The sequence below is a fragment of the Pelecanus crispus genome, chromosome 3, assembly GCF_030463565.1.
Source record: "Pelecanus crispus isolate bPelCri1 chromosome 3, bPelCri1.pri, whole genome shotgun sequence".
NCBI classification, from domain to species: Eukaryota; Metazoa; Chordata; class Aves; order Pelecaniformes; family Pelecanidae; genus Pelecanus; species Pelecanus crispus.
Window position 1 is genome coordinate 67,202,571 of NC_134645.1, and position 21,042 is coordinate 67,223,612.

Genomic DNA, 21,042 nt, shown 5'->3' on the forward strand with positions numbered 1-21,042 from the left:
CCTCTCTCTAAAGCGTATTACCATACAATTGTCTGACATGAAATTCACCTGATGTTGTCATACTCACTTCCTTGTGTGTTTAGGTCTTCGTGGCTCTGCGCAGACACCCAAGGTAGCTTTTAGGAAGTGGCGCTGCTGGTGGCAAAATGCCACTGTCATGGATGGAGCTGTTGCATGATGTTTAGTAAAACTCTTCCTGAGACCCAAACTGTCCCAGGATATAGTAACGTGATCCATTGTTTTTAGTCACAGAGCCAATTTTAGCCCTTTCTTTTCTATTCTGTGGTTCATTTTCTGTCTGTCTGTCCCTAAATAGCTGTTTGAGACTGTACCGTCCACAACATCACTGAAAGATCGCAAGGTGTAGGAGTGGGTACACCATAAGCCTGCCTTGTTGCTAAAACCAGTGTATTTTGTAACTACGCCCATGTTAGCTCGGAGAGGATTGGACTGTGTTGGACATTGGAGAGACCCTGCCTTCCTCACCTTTAGGGAGAAGGAGCATCTGTCACCTAAATAATTGTTTTTCATATGTATATTGTATTGCTTCTTTTCTTAATGGATAGTTATATTTCCCAGATTCTCCTCCTGAGCTTTAAAATCTTAAACGTTAAGTCTTTGGCCAGGACAAAAAAATTGCCATATTATTAATTTTTCTTTTGCTGTTAAGTTCAGTGATTCATTTCAACATGCTAGTCTACATTATTTGTTTCGAACCATTAAACATCAGCATCCATACAGACAGTGCCTGTGCAGAATAGGAAAATGTATTGACTTAACTGTTCTTGAAAAGAACACTGCTAAATCTGTTGTGGAAAATTGTGAGTGGTTTTCCAATGCTGACTATGTAAAACTTCTCCTGGAGAAACTATCACATCTCCATCCATATATAGGACAGATCTCTAGGGAACTTCAGTCTAGAATCCATTATGCAATTCAGCTTGCATCCGGGGGACACATGAAAACACTTTTTATTGATTCTGAAGGGTAGTTTTTATTTTAAGTGAATTTAAAATATTGGCTAAATAACACTGAAATCAAATCTATTTCCAGCTCCTATATTCAGTTCAATTGTAGCATTTGCTCTTCACAAACTACGTGAAGACTTTGAGGTACAAATAAATTCTGGGTTTAGACTGTATCAAAATCAAGATGAAGAGTCCCTGCAGTGGCAGAAGTCCATCAGTGATGACAGCTATTTCTCACTTAGAAATATTTATCGGTGTAGAATGTCAGTATTTCCCATATTTTCAATTAAACTTCATAAGCCTCTGTCATGTTGCACGTATATGTAACATTGTCCACAACTGAGAAATGAGAAAACAGAGATTTAAACTGACCAATGACATTAAGGAGAACTAGTTACTGGAACTGAAACAATGGTAAAGGACAACTCCCTCTTCTTTAAGTACTTAAACAGGGAAACATTTTCCCTGGGGTTTGAAAATCCTTCTACTATATGCTTAGGAGAAAGATATGGAAAGACTTTCCTCACTGGTAACTCCACTTAAATTCCTACAGCAATGCTAGGGGTAAATTTAGAGAAAAGTTCTTCTCAGAAACAGTGCACTAGGAAAGTGATTATTTTGTTGGTAGGAAGGAGAGGCAGTGGGAGGATGGAAGCGGGACTTTTGCTGCCTTGTCAAACCAGAATGTCTTCTGCAAACTAAGGAGATGCTTTCAATCAACTGGCTCTACCCAAGAACTTTGGACACTTCATTCTTCTTTTTTTTAATTTTTTTAAAATTTTTTATTAGTTGTCATTCTTTGACATGATGAATACTTACAGCAGTATGTTAAAAAAGATACAGTTAAGTCTCTTGGCATCACTGCATAGCAGTCACAGCATTTTCACACAATCTAGTGCTTCCTTTCAGAATGACGCATATGGCATATATACGCACATATGGGGGCTGATTCTTGGTCCCAGTGAAGTTGGTGGGACCAGTGTTTGGCCCATAGAGTTGTATAAGATATGTGAATATGTATATATAAAATGCTTTACAATAAACATGACATATACAATCTTGAATTCAAAGATAAGCAGAATATATTTTACATCCAAGTCAAACTTACGCTCTGCACTTAAAGTTTATGTACCTAAAATATTGGATGGATTATAGAAACAAATAATAGAATAATAGTTTGCACCAATCAAAGTAGTTTGGATACATATTCATGGCATGAAGCTTGCCTTGGGTTTTTGTTTTGTTTGTGTTTTGGGGGTGGCTTTTTTTGGATTTGCAGGATCTTAATTCGAATTTAAGTATTTATTTTTGTGGGCCATGAGCAGGGCATGTGGCGTCAGGAGGGGAATGGGAGTACTTTATGGACAACTCAGCTGAGTGACTTAAAATATAAGGCTATAAATTGCATCTGGTACCCTGACTGATACCTGAAAATAAAATTATAACTGCTTGAGTGTTTCTCCTTTCCGACGAGAGTCCACTTGGAAGGGCTAGCATGCATTCTGTCTCTGGTTTTTTGGAAACTTTTAATAGAAATTTCAACCACAGATTGGAAAAGCTGGTGAGATAACTATGCAGTGTGAAAATGGGCTTATCTCATTTACTGGGGTAGCAGCCTTCTCACCAATCATTTAGGGAGACTTTGATTTTCTTCATGAACACCAATAGTTTATAGAAAAATAATTGACCCGTGTTGTAGATTAGGTTAGATAGAACTGCAGATCATGTGGTTTTTTTCCTTCCATAGACTCTACTTAATCTCAGCTACTCCTCTCTCTGTCTCTGTATTTCAAAGGTATACATTTTCAATAGTCCTTTTTTTCCCCCCTTTTGGCTGGTGGCTGGAATGTTGACCCTTAAAAACCCAAAGGTAGGTAAAAATCTTTACTTCATGAAAATGCATATGTATGCATTATTTTAACCAGCCTACAAGTTTCAGTTATCACTTCTTTCTTTTATTATTATTGTTGTTGTTATTTATACAGAATTTGCCTCTTTGACAGTATGAAATCTGTGTTTAAAGAAACTACGTTTTAATGAAATGAATTGTATTTGTGGGGCATAAAAGTGTTTTAAGCTCCTGCTTTTAGCAGTTTTCTGCTTCCTTCCTTGTATGAAAAACCTAACTCAGTTTTAAAACCTCAGAATCTTTTAGCTGCACTGGCACAATAAGAAAGAAAAATAATTTACAAGGGCTTTCTGTAAAGGGGCTAATAGGGCTAACAAGACAAAAATCTGCATTATCTGCACAGATATTTTTCTGTTCCGTGCATCTAGCATTCTGTTAGCATCCTGGGGAGAAATCCCAGTACAGAAATGTCCTCCAAACTAGATAATACCAAATATATATCACAACTGCATATACTGAGCACTGGTGCTGTTGGTTTGGCGGCTATGGGAAATCAAATGGTAGCATTTTGCATTACAGACCCCAGTGAATCTGGCTGCCTGGCATCTGCTGCCAGAGCCTGACTTTTCAGCGCACTGTTGTCTAGAGCACCTGAGGCAAACTGGCCCAGACCCAATCTTGTGTAATGGGTTTGGCTCATGAGTACAGAAGCATTTCTGGAGCCACCCTGAACCTATTTCAAGCATTGTTTCATTAGGCAAGGTGATTGAAATCTAGCAAGTATGTTCAGTGCACCAAAAAACCCCCACAACCTGTTCATTTTAAGAGCAGCTTTTCAAAGTTGGTAAGTTTTAACTTGGTAAGAGCAGACTTGTAATGGACCCCGTACACTAATTACAGAAAAGGTCTAGGTTTTCTTGTAGATATAACAGAACTTGATTTGTATCTAAGCTTTCCTGTTGGACCTATTTTCTGGAAGCTCCTCAGAAACAGCTCGATAATGTATCTGTCAAGAGCTTTTTATGCTGCTAGACATCAGGTTTGTTTAAGGAACCCTCAGAACATTTTAAAAAATTTTTTTGAACTAGATAGAAAATGGCTTCCATTTCTTAGTAAAAACACAAAACAAGGGAAATTATATCCTTTTGTATGTACTTAAGTGCTTCTAAGCAGCACATTACACTGCTCGCGTAATGTCCTAATAATTGTCCTAAATCTGTCAGGAGAAGGAAATATATACCTAAAAAGCTGCAAAGTGGTGATGCTCCCGCTCCCACCATCAGGTGGTTAAAAAGACATTTATGTCCTGTGGTTAGAAATAATTTTATTCTACCACAACTCTCTCTGCTTGTTATGGTACTTCTAATACATGAGTCCCATTTAGAAGAGGGAGGAAGAAGAATGTTTTCTACTGCTTATAGCTTACAAAACAGTAAAGGAGAAGAAAAACATCATTCTCGGGATGCTTTGTGTTCTCATAGTGATTTCCACCTTCCTCCTTCACTGGGTTTCAGTCTCTTTCTCTGAAGATACGTGTCCAATGAATTAGTAGAGTAAAACATTCTTTACTAAAACTTAGGCTTTTTCTTTTCCTTTAAAAATATTCGTCACCTTATGAGCATGAACACTTTGTCTAATCAAGTCAATAGTCCCTGTAATTGAGAAAAATTCTATTATATCTCCCCTTGCACTTTTATGAGTAGGTATTACCTTTCTCAAACACCAACTTCAATAGCTCTTTCTTTGTTGGCCTCTCCAAGGTATGCATGTCCAAACATGATTATATGGCCACATCTGCTAGTTCTTTTGGAAAACAGTTACACAGATTGGATGTACTGGGGGTTTACAACACTATACTTTACCTGAATGCAACTAATTTTTCTGAGGGCAGAGGAGAAGAGGACAATCACTTTGGTGCAATGCAGTAGTGTCCGAGAATACAATCTCATTGAAATGATGGAAGCTTAAGTAAAGTTTTATAAAGACTATCCAAACTGAAGTTGTTTATAGCATAGATAAGGCCATGTATCTTCCACGAACACAAGACCATAGAAAATTCCTCAGCTACTATGATAGTTAAGAGGATTTTTCTTAGCAGTCTGACTACAATGCATTTTTTTTTTCCTTCATTGAATGAGACTGATCTAAAAGTCAGTTGAAGTTTTTTTTTCTTAATGAAAAGAAAAGCCCAAATGCATTTCAGTGCTGGCTATCTAAGGAGGGAATGTGGGGGAAAAATCAGCTACACTGCAACATCACTCAGGAAAACAATTGGACTCCAGAACTATTAGAATGTCGTACTTTGTAGATCACTAAGCTATTTAATAAAAATTCACACTCTTGAATAAATGGTAATCAGGGTGAACTGTCAAATTATGTGGTGTTGCTGTGGGTTTTGTTTTGGTTTTTTTTAACTTAAACTTCAGGCTCTGTGAAGCATTTGCCTAGACCGAATGTGCAAGGTGCCATGGATTAACAACACGGACCCATATGGAATGTGTTTGAAGTTTTCAAGAAGTTATCCTGCCAGACTTCATTCCTTAATGACCTTTGATACACCTTGGATAGTGGAAAGGCAGTTCAGAATCATATCTTGTGATCATATGATTTTGGCAGCTATCAGAAGATGAAGGATGCTCAAAGTTAAGGCTTTTATCCACAAACAATGGTGTATATTAATAAACTCTATACCATATTTACAAATGCTTTCTCTTGTATTAAAACTAACAGTATTCTGTTCACAGTGCCAATGTTTTTACAGGTAGCAATCCCACAGTACTCCAGTATTTTGGCATGGGAATCAGTAGCGCTTTGTATTTACAGAAAATGTACACATATGAATATAAACATGTTACTTGAAACAGTACTCAAAAGATAGATCTGTTCATGTTTCAAAGGTTTAGACTGTACAACACCTTCCCTTTCATTTGCGAGGGAATACTGTTCCTTGCAATGAGAAGATGCCCATCTTTTATCCAAAGTGGCATAAAAATGATTACCAAAATGAGCCTTGTTACACTGGAGTTGTGTATACAGAGAGTAACTTCAGTCCAAGGTTTATAGATCTGTTGTTTAGTGCACAGAATACAAAAGTTAAAAAGGTTTTTGTTTTAATTACTAAAATAACCAGACCCTCTCTGCCCTCTGTGAGCGCTCTCACTCAGCCAGTGTCCTCTGGATGCTGAAGATGCTGGTGGTTTAATGTGCAGCCCAGCTGCCAGCCTCGAAAGCGTATGGCGCTCTGGGCCTATATACACATGTCACAGTATGACTCGTGGTAAATGAATATATAACCGAGAGTGCCTCTATCTCCCCTGTTCTCTCAGTAATCCTCCCTGCTTCGTGGTAGCCGTAACCGGCCCGGCTTCAGTACTGCTGACTGGCACTCCGCATTCAGGCAGTTCATGATCGGAAGTGAGGAATGGCATCAGGCATGCGCAGAACGAAGAGAGGGGAGAGGAACGTGAAGGAGATCTGGAAAGGAACCCAGCAGAACCGTGGGCTTGTTCGTGAGGACCCTTACGGCTTCTGCTTTGCCATTTCTTCCCTTTCCACGGTCTTGACAACAGGCTCCTAGCTCCCCGGGATTTAGTTTGTTGCTGTGATCAAGACAGATATAGCGGTGCTATAAGGAAAAGTGCAAAGCTGCCACTAAGGAGTCTCTGCTTCATTTAAAGTCTGTTCTTGGCTGCCAGTCACTTGACCTGAGTGGTCATTGCTCCTACTACTGCTGTGTTGCTTGTGGAGCAAACTCCTCCACTTGGCCTTGTTCCTCCTGAGATGGTTTAGCATATTTTCAGATAGGGGGGTATCGCCTGTAAACTGGGCCCACCTCTCAAAGAGTGGCTCTACGATGTACGTCATGAACCCTGGGGAAACACACAAAAGACACAGGTGAGGAACAAATTCATTCCATGAGTGTATCACCCCAAAGAGAGCCTTGAGAGAATGCAGCAATGTAAGTGGCAAAAACCGTGACGAGAAATAACAGTAACTCCTCAAGCAGCCATCAACTCCTTTTGCAATGCACAGCTTCTGACCAGTGCATGTGACAAGATGTGGCTCTATCTCTGTGTGTAACAGTAAAATCTGTGAGAGACAGCATCCTTCTCTGAGAAGATTTCAGACTAGAAAGCAGCCAGTGTGTTACCACGTGTTGGCTGCGATTTTTCTCCGCAGATACTAGAATGTCCTCTTTTTTCCCAATGCAATGACTCCTTTGTCTTTCTGTTGAATATTCGGCTTGGATAGGTTTCCTTTTGAACACATGTAGTTAGAATGTGAATCGTGACTCTTATGGTACCTACCGTTCACTGTTAAAACAGCCTGGGGGGGTGGGGTGGGGAAGAAGCTTCTCTTCGAGCTTATGCCATACTGAGATAAACACAGAGAGAAGAGACTGAAACTAATACTTACCGATCTGTATGCTTGGTATTGTATCCTTCTGCTGATTACAAAGGGGGCTTACTTCCAGTTCAAATTTTTGTTCCAGGTCACCTGCAAAAAAAGAAGAGAAAATAATTTGCTGCCATTTACGTCTCTTCTCCATACCTCTTACAGTGACTGCAGCTGTGTGGATTTGAGCAGCTGGCATCTTGCACCAATGACGACCATGTTAAATGTCTAAATACCTCAATTTTTTGGACTTTGTTTTAGGTATCAGAGAAACTGAGCATGCATACAAAGAAAAAATCTCTCTAAGGAAAGGTGACTTTTGAGTGAACATTAAATCTGAGCACTTACATGTTCTGAGGACCTTAATTTTTAAAATAGATCCTCTCACATGAAAGATTTTTAGGACATTCTAGTTCATTTACTAGTGTTCAAATGTCTTCCTACGAGAAAAATGTAGATTATATATTTTAGAAGAAACACATCTCCGTTAGTACTGTAGCGTGAGTTGCTACTGTGTGCTTGTGGAAATTGCTGTTAAAGGGCAGCGTGATGGAGCCTGGCAGTCCGCAGCTGTGTCTGCACTAACAAACTAATAAGGGCCAGAGCATGGGCTCGGGCAACATGTGTTCATGTGTCAAGAGCTATGGAATTTAAGTTATAAATGTGGAAAAAGGATGAGAATTAAAAATTTGTCTTAGATTTGTGGTGTAGCCGGGTATCAGGTCTATCTATGCCTGTGCTGCTGCACTGAACTTACATCACTAATTCCCTGGGTGGTCCAGGAAGTCCCCAGAGTCATCTGCACAGGACTGACCCGAGACAGCGGACAGATCTGAAACAAAGTGGTTGACCAAACTCCTAGCCACCTTCGTAGCACAGTATTTGACTAATTGGAAGAGGAGGGCTCCAGGTTTGAATCTGGGACTGCCCTGAAGACTCCTACAAAGCAGCTCCTGCTGTGACTGGCCCAGGGGTCTGTTTCAGATTGTTGAAGAACAGCCTGGGTGGGGGATCTGCTCACTCCAGATGCCACCTCAGACTGCTCTTGCTGCAGAATTGACCAAGTTCAGCATTGAGAAGATGCTTCTAAACAGTCAGTAGAAACTATTCCTGCAGATGCAGAAATGGATACGCAAGATAGTCGTCTGTACATAGGTAAGACAGGAGATTTTTTTTTTTTAATGTAGTTGAAGGTAATCAATAGTAATGATCATGTGTATGCGAGCGGTCACAGAAGACCACAGGCCAGCTGGATATAAGAATTCAGCAGAAAACGAGCTCAGGGAGTCTCATTTGCCCATTGCCATCCAGACAGCAACCACCTGTCCGGCCGGAGAGATTGCATTTCCCCATGCAATCAGTACACCATGCAAAGATTACTGTAAATGAGTTAAGGTTGTTTTGTTTTGTTTTTTAAACAAACACCCCGTCTGTGAGTGCAACACGTTCATCCTTTGCTATTTTTAGCTTTCTGTGAGACACTGCCAGGGTACAGTCTCGGTTACTGCATGAGGTACAGACCCTTTCCTATCTACAGTACGGCGGGAAGGGAGACCAGCTGTGTGCAAGCTAAGCTGCACACTTGCCCTCAGGCAATAATACTTTGTCCTTTTGAGTTACTAGTAAGGATGCAGTGAGGGATGGTTATGAGAAATGTTCCCATAAATAAGACTGACCTGCTAGATCAGACAAAATGTTGTATTCAACCCCCCCAAAAAATTTTGCTTTAAATCCACTGGTTTTGTCTAAAAGTTCTTTTCTCCCCACTAATAGACTGTTTTGACTTAAATGCTATTGTGCCACTTGGGCGCCACAGCCCCATATAAAATACTGTGTGCATTTTTAAGCCTTGCCTTTCTTCTCTCTGCAGCGTACAATGGCTTCTTAAATGTAAGCAAGGGGAGTATTTTCAGTTTTAATTAGATATTTACAAAATATCAGGGAAATGCGTATAGCGTCACAAAAAATCCAAAGGAACAATTCAGCAAAACTGAGACAAAATAACAGTTTGTCATGCTTCCAAATGTGTGATTTGTCCTCTTCCCCTCTAGCCCCTCCAAAAATCTTTGACCAAAATAAAAGGGCGTCTAACTCCAGTGATATCCCCTCTGCAGGTATTCTGGGTTCAAAATGGTTGACCTGTCTGGCTGGAAGTGTATCAACATCTTCTTATCTTTGACAAGTCATTTAATTGACAAAAATAAGATTTTTCCTTTGCATGGTAAGGACTTAAATTTTCAAGTTTCATATGTTTCATATGTTTCAAATTGCTATAAAAGTAACTGCATGAATTAGTTGCTGAGAGCTTTCACGCTGAGGAAAACCTTCCAAGCAATTTTAAAACCTCACCAGAGAAACTGATCATTAATATTACTTAAATATTAGGCATTTTCTTGAAACTGGTTTCTTGCCAGTTCCAGTTTTATATAAACAAATCAAGTTGCATTATTTACGCTGTGTTCCTATTCGACTTTCAAAACACCCATCTGAGAACAACTTAAAGTATTTTTCTAGGAAAGGTTCATGTTAGGAGCTGCTGTAGGCATCAGGTGCTCCCTGAAATGTACCCAAGTTGTATATTTTATTTGCTAATAGATGTAGCATAGATGCACCAGATGACTGGAAGATCAAGATCTGAGTCTATTAAAATGGCATTAGAAACATTTGGTACAAAAATGTTCACACTTTGTACACGTTCCAGAAGAAAGATGAAACATGGTACGGATTGTGGTATTATCTGCCTCAGCTATAGTTAAAAATCAAAACATGAGAGATACGGTTTTCAAATGCTAAACAAAAAATAGCTTCAAGCCCCAGCATTGTGTGTAAGGGGGCAGAGATGTCTACAATAACATTTTAAAGTGATAATGGTATCTAAATACATGCTATTTAATACTGTTTTTCGTATCACTTACCAGAATTATACCAGTGACAGTCAGACTACAGTTTCTGTATATTCTCCCACATGAAATGCTCTTTTTCTCCCTGTTACACTTCTAACTGGTCTCATATGCTCCAGTGTCACCTTTCAGAGGTATATTTTAGATGTCATACTAATAAATCTTGAGTCTTGGGGAAAAAGCTTACATTTATAAGAGCTGAGAGCGCTGTTGTTCTCAGCACGGTCCCCCAATATACTAAAGGTGAGCTATTGCACAACTGGGGCCCTGTCCTCATGAGTTGGGTATTGATTATGCTTTGACTATACATCTGACTAAATAAACCTGCATCTGACAAGTTGCTTATGTTGCTTCAAAGGCATCAAAGTCAAGGACATTTCACCAGCTTAAACTGCCATTGGCTGAAAATTAACTTGCTGGCCTCTGTCCTTGTTAGGGACTAACTGTACCAGGTACCAGCTCGGATGTGGCTTAATTTTGTAGTGCGGAATTTTAAATGAATTGAGAACTTCATTGTGTGCTCTTCCAGTGTTTGTACCACTTGCCTTTGGCTCCCAGGATGCTCCGAACAAAGAATTTAGCAGTGATTAAACTCTGCTGCACCCTGTGTTGTAGCACAGCATGACCTTGCCTATGCAGATAGAGCCAAATGGTGTAATTACTGTGTTTCAAAAAAACCCTGCCTGCCTGTGCTCTCTGCAGGGGTTTGAAAACATTTGCAATAGGTCCTAGCCAAGCTTTGGCTTGCCTGCTTCGGCCCTTTCAACAGCGTGCTGGGAAGTGCGTTTGAATCCTTTCTCTGCATTTGTAGGCAGAAGAATGTGTCATATTTGGGAAACAGTGAGGGTAAGGCCCCCATCGGAGTTGCAGTGGGAGCGTGAAAAGCGAGATAAAACACAGTGGACAGCGGTACGATTTTGGTGCAGCGCAGCCCTGGCGCCATTCCAGCTCAGAAGAGCTAATGGTGACTGGAGGGTTCTCAGAGAAGAATCCAGCCGTGGGCTCTCCAGCCAAATTCAAGCGCTGAGGCACAGCAGAACCCTCCCTCCTGCCTGACACTGCTACAGGAGCAGCGAGGGCAAAGAAATACTTGCTGCTCTTCTACCCCTTCCCACTTTTCAAATGAGGCAGACTATCTCTTCAACAGCTTGTTCTTGAGGGAGATTTCAAGGCAACGTGGGTAGGCTGAATGCTACCCCTGTCTCGCCGCACAAAAAGCCTGGAAGGCCGAGGTGAAAGGGGACCGCCGCGCGTGAAGGGGCTGACCTTGTCGGTAAAACTCTTCGCAGACGCGTTCGCTCCACTGTTTGCTCAGATCCCAGAGCCGGCAAGGGTTGCAAATGTCAGCGCACTTGAGTGCAATCTGAAAGCAAAGAAGAAAAGTAGTGGTGAGAAAAGAAATTATTGTCTAGAGGTGCTTCAGCAGCAAATCTGCAGCCATGAAACGCCCAAGCCTCACCAGCAATGTTGGGAAGGGTTAAGATCACCTTCTAGAGACTCAGAGTCACTCAAACACGCCTTTTGAGGAAAGAGCATTTATTTAAGCTGCAAACAAAACTTTCATTCAGCCCTCCGCTTTACCGTAGTGAGAACAAGACGAAGGCCAAATTCCAAGTCTGCAAAGTCTTTTGGATATTCCTTGCATGGAATAAGCCAACAAAAGCCTCAGGCTGGCTCCTGCTGACTGCCTGGCTCAGCATCCATGGCTGATGGCAAGGAAGGGAAGAGCCAAGCTGGTGTAAGACTATTTGGGCATCATTTCTCTGCGGTCTCAGTGAGTGACCTTGCATCTCACTTCAATTACACTTCATCTTCATGTCTGCATATTTTTGTTTACAAAGCTAAGCACTGGGCTCTCCGCACTGCCCCTGGCTTGGTTTCACTTAGTTAACTAGTACTTTTAAGTGCTTTGCAGGGGAATGAGTACAGGAGGGCAAGAGGTTTTTCAAATCAAGTAACTGCTTCAGAAAAGTAAACCATGTAATAGTCTGTCTGTCTTAGTGCCTTGGAACAAGATGTCATGTGCCTCGCTTCTTCACAGATTGCACAGTCAGTTAGCCTGACAGAGCTCAGAAATCATTCTGGCATCCGGGAGGAAAACAGAAATATTTCCTGTATAAATTCAGACCTGTGAACTGGAGGAGGGAAGTCTCCAAGTCAGTCTTCTCTCTGGATTAAATTGATTAGCCTTAATGTTACTGTCTATTACAAGGACCTTTCAAACATTCTTTAACTTATCCCAATCAATCAAGTTTTCTTGATAGTTTTTTCTGTTGTTCTTCCACAGCTAAACCACCAGATAAATAAATCTCACCATGTCTGTGCCCTAGTTCAGAGGGCACTTCAAGAAGGCATGTAAGAAACTTTTTGCTATGGTCGAGATTTGTAATCCCTGTGCATTTGGCATTTGCACAACTTTCTTGCTTAATCTGTCCAGAAATATAAGCTGTGGCGGGTTGACGCTGGCTGGATGCCAAGTGCCCACCAAAGCTGCTGTCTCACTCCCCTCCTCAATGGGACAGGGGAGAGAAAAATATAACAAAAAAGCTCTTGCTTCGAGATAAGGACAGGGAGATCACTCAGCAGTTACAGTCATGGGTAAAACAGACTTGACCTGGGGAAATCAGTTTAACTTGATTACCAATCAAATCAGAGTAGGATAATGAGGAAAACCCCCAAATCTTAAAACACCTTCCCCCCACCCCTCCCTTCTTCCTGGGCTCAACTTCACTCCCAATTTTCTCTACCTCCTCCCTGCCAGCGGTGCAGGGGGACAGGGAATGGGGGTTGCGATCAGTTCATCACGCGTTGTCTCTGCTGCTCCTTCCTCCTCAGGGGAGGACTCCTCACGCTCTTCCCCAGCTCCAGCGTGGGGTCCCTCCCACAGGAGACAGTCCTCCATGAACTACTCCAATGTGGGTGCTTCCCACAGGCTGCAGTTCTTCATGAACTGCTCCAGCATGGGTCCCTTCCACGGGGCGCAGCCCTTCAGGAGCAGACTGCTCCAGCGTGGGTCCCCCACGGGGTCACAAGTCCTGCCAGCAAACCTGCTCCAGCCTGGGCTCCTCTCTCTCCATGGGTCCTGCCAGGAGCCTGCTCCAGCACGGGCTTCCCACGGGGTCACAGCCTCCTTCAGGCACATCCACCTGCTCCAGCGTGGGGTCCTCCACGGGCTGCAGGTGGATATCTGCTCCACCATGGACCTCCATGGGCTGCAGGGGCACAGCTGCCTCACCATGGGCTTCACCAGGGGCTGCAGGGGAATCTCTGCTCCGGCGCCTGGAGCACCTCCTCCCCTCCTTCTGCACTGACCTGGGGGTCTGCAGGGTCGTTCCTCTCACATATTCTCACTCCTCTCTGTGGCTGCAGTTCTGCAGGTTTTTTTCTTTTGTTTGCCCATCTTTAATACATTATTACAGAGGCGCCACCACCATCGCTGATAGGCTCAGCCTTGGCCAGCGGCAGGTCCATCTTGGAGCTGACTGGCATTGGCTCTACTGCACTTGGGGGAAGCTTCTAGCAGCTTCTTACAGAAGCCACCCCTGTAGCCCTTCCACTACTAAAACCTTGCCATGCAAACCCAATACATAAGCCCATCACCCTGCCCTGCATGGTCCATGCAGGAATCTGACAGAAGACTGTATTTGACGGAGGACACGCAAGCAGATTACTACATTTCCCATGCCAGTGGGAGGGGGAGAATTCACAGATAGTGCTTCTTTCCATACAACTCTCACCTTTCCTGTAACCTCGACAAAGTGATAACATGCAGATGTTTGTTTTATTGACGATACTGATTACTTAAACTGCTTTAGGTATTTAAGAGTGAAATTGATGTAATTTCTCCAGGGAAGCATGTATATGCAGCTACTTTAATCACAATAATGCTTTAATAGGTAGAGGGTTATTCTGAAGAGCCTGTTAATGACTGCAGCTTAGCTGGAAGAACCCGTTTGAATCTATTTGATTTTTAAATAAAACATGGTTTCTTCATTAGCTGGGCAGATCCACTAGAGAAGCACCTGCTGCCATGGCAACAGTTGTCTCTGCAGAGGCAGTTTCTAAACATCCATTGCAGGAAGGGGACTTGGGCACCTGATGTCAGGCTGTCTTGGAAAGAACACTGACAAGGGTGCTCTCCTGCACGGTGCTAGGAAATAACACTGGTGAAGCGATGTTTGCCAGAAGAGAAAATATAATCGAAGCATTACCTGGCAAGAGCTACGCAGTGGTCTGGAAGTAAAATAATTAATAGCTTATCTTAATTTCTCAGCATTTGACACTCTCCTGTGTCTGTTGCATTCACAGCTTTTTAACTCAAGGAAATGATCTAAGGAAATACTGGAGGCATCTTATGCTTGCCTGACATACCAGGTGGCTGAAGCAAAGTGTTTATGGTGATAGGTAAGGAAATGCTCACATCCAGACACACTAACGTATGCTATTCTAACATAAACTAGGAAATATTGTGACTTGAAAAATGAATAAAATACAATAGTGGAAAAATAATTTTTGAAGTTACCTGAAGCATAAAATGTCTGTCTTGTGCATCCTCCAGCCTCAAATCCTGATTGTCAAGGTGAGATTTCAGACGGATCAAAAACTCATTCTGCCTGTTGATGTCTGTTGCCAAGATCAGGGAGCCCAACTGCTGCTCGATGTCCTGTCTGCAATAAGGAAAATAAGCCCCTTCAATCATGGAACCATTGAACATTAATAACCTGCCACGGAGCACAGCTAGCATAAAGCTTCCTCTTTCTTTATGGATCCAGTCTGATCTCTTTGGTCGGTCTCTGCTGGGGTTTGCAGGGTACAACTGTTCTAGCTGCCTAAATGGGTTCAGGAGGAATAGATACTGTAGAAGGAAAATGCTTGTTGGCATAGGTGTTTCTGAAAGCTTCTGCAAAGTGACAGGAAAGTAAAAAAAACTAAAACCAACAGCATGATGCATCTAGAAAAATGCTCACATCTTACTTCAGCTGCTCAGAGCTGGGTGCTGAATACAGCAACTTTGAAGTGGCAGCTGAAGTTGTAAAGGACTGAAGTCCTTTGAAGTAGGACTGAAGTTGTTGGTCTGATGCAAAGGGTTTCTGGAGGCACATGGAGCTTATTGCTTCCAGGTAACTTGTTTATATTCTTGGTATGGTCACCTGCCATTAAAACTTAGTACTGCAGGCTATCCACAGAGTAACACTGCACAAAACCAGCAGGTAAAAAGTTAGCATCAACTTGGCCAAGGTACTTATGTTGCTGGGGTTTGGTTTTTTTTTTTTTTTTCTTCACCCAAAAAGACAGTGAAGACTGAACCACACCTCCTCAGTCAGGTGTGGAAGTCCTGAGCAGTCTTCATGCTACTCAACCAACTCCTTCATTTTTCTCTCTATTTCATGCTTTTTAATCACTAATTCATTGGTGCCATTTAAAATGAAAAATGCCAACAATGGATCTGAAAATGTGCATTCCTGCTGTGACTCCCAATGTTCCCGGTGCTCAGAGTGGCCATTCCTGTGCTGCAGAAGTGGCAAAGTCTTAGAAAATACTTCTGCTCTATAACTTTGTCTTATGATTTCATACTGGCACCAAGAGAGACAGGGCAGGAAGTTCAGCCTACTCTGAAGCCTGGGCCTCTTTGCCAGTTTCCTTTCAAGAAGAGTGATGGCAGCCATGGACTGGTTTCAGTGATGCATTTCCTCCAGCAGACACTTACGTCACCTCCTTGGGCAGATGAGCGAGCAGCCGTGACTCCCGAAGCATGCCTATTGTAGATCGCCAGTGATGATTTTCGAGCACTGAAACGTTCTAGGGAGGAGTAAAAGGAATAAATTCAATGGTTAGGCAGGTATCCATGGTACAGATACAGATTTTCCATATCACGATACCTAGAGCTGGTTGGAAGTGCTGTAGCATGAGCCTAAAATGTGTGCTTTTTAGCCACCTTTTGGATTTGAGGAATTGGTCTGGATTTCTAGAGTTAAGCACCTTGTGCTTCTAAGTTTCCTAGCTAAAGTCAGCCCCAGAGTCCTGTTGTTCTACAGTTTTTGAGTCCCACTGTGAACAGAGGAGCTAATCTCATCTGAGTGGGAGGTAGCTTGCATTCTAACAGATTTATTAACAAATGAGTTAAAGCATGAGTGCAAAATCATATTTTTACCTCCTACTGATCCCAGGTTGAATTCTCAGCTTCTACAGTTCGAATGCAGAGTGGACAAGAAAAAGAAAACTGAACTGCCCAATTTCCCTGGGAGTCAGGGAACTGGAAGCTGCCTGCAGCTGCTCAGTGAAAGCAAGAGGAGTATCAGTATCACTGAGAATCTGCAGGCTTCAGCAACTTAGTCTGCAACAAATTTTGAGTCCTTTTTGTTTGTTTGCTTCTGACTAAGTGGAACCAAAGTTAGGTCGGAAAAAATTCCTAGGGAACAGAAACCCAGCTTTCTAGGCTGGCTGTAAATTAGAGCAAATTGGGTATCTTGTGTCTGATGACTTTGTCTTACTATCCTAATACACAATGCATTCACCAATCATCACTTGTTTAGTTCACAGAGTACTTTCTACCACTGAACACCTCAGAAATGTCGCTTGTTCAGAAACCTCTAACACAATTCTTATAATTCACAAAAGCCTCTGCTGGCTGCAGAGAAGCAGCTCCAGTGAATGGCACAGTCCTCAGTTATCCACAACGTGCACAGTGTGAATGAGACGACTGTCACCTAGCAATAGGGACACTTGTGGGGGAGTTAGAGCATCTGATCCCTGTTTTGGGCAGTTTATGGCTTTTGCAGTAGATGAGCACTGGATTAAAAAAAACCCAAACACAAGCAAACCTTATGGGCAGGTAGCAGAGCAAGGACTCTGCCCTGCCACTGCCAGTTGGGAAACGAGAGTCAGAACGCCTCTCTCCGGCCACTGTTAATCTCTGGCTTGCTTCCGCACAGTCACACAGCTCTGAGGTGTAGCTGCACTAGTGCTGCCTTTCCTGTCGGATGTGATGCACAGCTTCCACTTCTCCAAGAGGGACTGAACTGTATTTTCTCCTTTCTCCTTAAGGCTTCCCCATCCTCCTTTGTAATCCTGTCATATCTAATGACTGTTGAAACACTAAACATTGCCTGTAACCAAGATCCAATTTGCATTTTCATCATCTTGTCCATGTTTTTCTTGCAATTTCGTGCTCAAAATTAGTGCAAAGGTAAGAGTGCAAATTGGATTGATTCTTATTACAATATTTTCTGCAGGACGTTCTGTTGCTTTTGAATTCACACAATCATGGATATATTGCTTTGGTATTTCTTCAAGTTTTTTTTTTTTTGGTTGGTTGGTTGGGTTTTTTTGTTTCCCTAATAGAAATCATGGATAGAATCATAGAATCATAGAATGCTTTGGGTTGGAAGGGACCTTGAGAGATCATCGAGCCCAACCCCCCCCCTGCAGTGAGCAGGGATTGAACCTGTGAACTTGGTGTTATTAGCACCATACTCTAACCAACTGAGCTAACCCGGCTGGTCACTGGGGCAAAAAAACCAAAACAAAACCAACCCCAAAATTTTCCAACCATGCAAAGACTAAGTCCTTTTCCTGGGAAGAGCTGACAAGACTCAGAGCTCAGGATCAGCTATGCAGTATCTAAATTACTTTTGACAGCAATTCTGTTCACTAGCCAACTTAAATACCCCTCTTCTCCTTTTGCCCAAATACATCAGGATGGACTTTTGCAACCCTACACTCTGACCAAGAAAAATAAAGGAATGTAATAGGACGTAACAACAAATTTTTTTGCTTCTTTCACCTCCCCAGTCTCAGAGCTGAATCCTGGTCCCAAGTCACCCCAAGTCCACAGGCTGCCATCTTCCTACCCTTAGGTAAATTAGACAAACCCTGCCTGACTGTCACCTTTGGCTTTTGGGAAGACTTACACTCGTTTAAGACAGTGCCTGTGTGCACAGTTCCTGCGGCCCCGGTCTGACTGCACCCTTGAAACATCCCAACTGGAGAGATCACCCTCGGAGCACCCTGTGCCCCCATGTCCCTTCCAGCATGGCAGCATTACTTGCTGGGAGGAGCTGCTTCAGCAGCACCCACCTCAAATGAGGAATGAAACTCCATGGATGCAGCTGCTCTTTGGCCACGCTGAAGGCCGGTCAGAACAGTGTATCCAAGAATTTTCTTGCATCCAAATAATAGTCACTCAAAGGAAAAAGCAAACTCAGGTATCCATCCTGGAGATTTCCACTTCTGTAAGTTTCTGTTCCTTGCCTGCTGCTATAGGGAGAACTTAAACTGAAGCTGCGGCACTGTCTAGTTTCCCACACTTCAAGCACATGGAGGAGGGAAAAGGAAAGGTCAAGTTAACAAGCAACAACTGAGCATGAAGTCATATGACTCCCCTGTCAAATGCAAGCAGCCAGAACCCCTGAAGCTGCTGCCAACAATTAGCAGAGTCGGCTATTCCACCTAGGAACACTCTACCGCCTTATTAAGACTAATTGCCATGAGCTATCTGATTGCCTAGGCTGGTGGGGAGATAACCCATGCAGGGAAAAGTCTACGTGCTGCCCTGCAGACTGGTGTTCTCAGCTCTCATCTCCAGAGAGCTTGCTTCCCCCAACTTTTTATTTTTTTAAAAACTGAGCAGCACAGGTTTGTTTTAAAGGCTGCATGCTAGGAAGACTCTGTCACATCTACTGCCTAAAACTAGTGGATTGCTCTAACACAGACTTCAGTAGTGTGAGGAAAAAAATGGTTCTTCACTTAGACTATCACAAAATCTCCAATCCGTGACTTTCCCTGAGCCATTCAAACCACTACACTTGACATACGCAGTTGGAAAAGAATAGTAACTTGAAGAGAGGAAGACCTGCTGTTAAGCAGGTGCAGAGAAAACTTCAGTTTTAATTCAGAGTGGAAGGCAATCTAAATTTCTTTCAATCTGGTCACCCATTCTTAGTCATTAAGCACTTGGTTTAACTACACTGTGTTATATACCTGAAAATGATACCTTAATTAGGAATGGTGCTTTTAAGGAAGACTGCAAAGTAGAACTGTCATAACTGATGCCCAAAACATATTTTCCTATTTCTAGTTTATATACATCTATATTAAAGTTGTAAAGTGTTGTTTCATAGATTTCTGAAACCTGTTCTGTACTACAGATGTTGTATGTGGTCATTGCAGACTTCAAAACTATTACCCCTCATTTAAGAACCAGACAAAGATAGATCTCAACTCTGTATTACTGAAGTTGTAAAATAACATTTTATTTATATCAGTGCTATTTGTTTTCTTAGGAAATTCATACCTCATTTTCAGTAAAATAATTTATTTTTTTTAAAAAAAAGCAGTATGACTTTTTCTGGTCTTAGGTTTGATGTGGAGTTTTGGATAAATACAAAAATAAGTCAGTCAAAAGAAGCAGAAATAATGTTGGATAAGCCAAATGCATCAACCAGAATTTGTGACTTTTAAGGCTACAGAGACCTAAGACAATGATTATAAAGCAAAAATAAAACTTTTATTTTTCATTTTAATGGCCAGTGAAAGGTAGAAGCGAGGTCTACGTCACATAACAAGGAATGCTGTTGTGCTCCTCACAGGAGGCTACGTGACCTCCAGGTCCCTACTGTCACCTTTTACACTCTCAACTGTCTCTGTAATGCTAGAACCTTGAATGAGGCACTTCTATTTTTGTGGAAAATTATGGCACCTCACATGCCATAGACTCTTGTGGAAATTACCCTATAGATTACAAAAAAAAGTCTTGCCTCATAAAATATGGATTTAATTTGAAAATGAATATTGAAAGTTCTGAACTCGTTGGTGATGACATCTATCTTCCTGAAACATGATTCTGCTCATATATGCCCTTCAGAAGCTGTCAAACACTTTGCATCTTTGTCAAATACTGACCGACCTCATTTTGCAAAACCTTTTTCTCTAGATGATTCAAAGGTAAAGTTCTAATTTAAATTTATAAACAAGAGCAAAGAGACACCATAAACCTAAGTCTCAGTTACTACTGTCTCAGTGACAGACGACTGCCAACTATGTTAAAACTTACTTACTTCTGTTTATTTTTCTGATTAGTCCCAGCAGTTCTGTGGCTCTGCTATTTAAAACCAAAAAACCCTAGAATTTTTTTGTTTCAGTTTCAAGCACATGTTAAAGTACTAATCCTGAGAAGAATATAATTTATTGTTTTAAAGACTATTCACTGAATCTAAATTTTTGACTAAAAATGTTTTCAGCAAAACTTTTTTTCCAGCTTTGTTATTTTTATTGGCATTCATGTACTGTATACTACTAAAATCTTCGGAAACAATCTGGGATCAATTTCAGATAAAATAAGTGAAATTTGCCAGTGAACATCCCTAGATAGGATACTTAAAAATCATGTTTGCCGTTGAAAGACTGCATTTGCTGTACTGTCACTGCCTTTTCTAACCAACATTTGAAAGTATATTCGAGCCCAGTTAGCTGAGCAGAAACCATCTCTCCAAGATAGTAATATTTTTTTTAGCTACACTTCTTTCAGGTGAGCCTGAATTTTCAACCTAATCATATATTACTGTTTCCCACTATTAATTTGAGGAGTTGTTTATAATTTTTCTTAGAGCCAGGGTTTTTGTGGAATGGCTCTACCCACTCCTTTTCAAAGGATCCTTAACATAACCTTCCCAAAATCCCCTGGCTTAGTCCCCTGGCTTTTCTCCCTCCCCACTCAGCTGGGCTGACCTTTAGAAAAGACTGGAGCAAAATGCACCACACACATATGAGTATGACAACTCTCGATTTGCTAAGTATGCGTAGAAAGGTACATAGCTGTCAGTAAGTCTTCTTCAGTTAGATTAATTTTTAACTTGGGATATTTCTGATACTTTATTACAAAGGCTGAAGTTGACTCCTCCGAAGGCTACAAAACAACACCATCTCCATTTAC

At 41.7% G+C, this 21,042-nt stretch overlaps 2 protein-coding genes across 2 annotated transcripts in view; one reads left to right on the forward strand and one right to left on the reverse strand.

The window, feature by feature from the left end:
- MTFR2 (mitochondrial fission regulator 2) overlaps positions 1-21,042 on the forward strand; it is a 486,796-nt gene that overhangs the window by 24,102 nt on the left and 441,652 nt on the right. The gene's annotated exons all lie outside the window — the stretch shown is intronic.
- PDE7B (phosphodiesterase 7B) overlaps positions 6,469-21,042 on the reverse strand; it is an 81,871-nt gene continuing 67,297 nt past the window's right edge. The window contains exons 8-12 of the mRNA XM_075707389.1: positions 15,820-15,911; positions 14,635-14,779; positions 11,379-11,475; positions 7,234-7,314; positions 6,469-6,686 (exon numbers count right to left, since the gene is read on the reverse strand). Coding sequence (XP_075563504.1) covers positions 6,469-6,686; positions 7,234-7,314; positions 11,379-11,475; positions 14,635-14,779; positions 15,820-15,911 — 633 coding nt within the window. The remainder of the gene's footprint in view (positions 6,687-7,233; positions 7,315-11,378; positions 11,476-14,634; positions 14,780-15,819; positions 15,912-21,042) is intronic.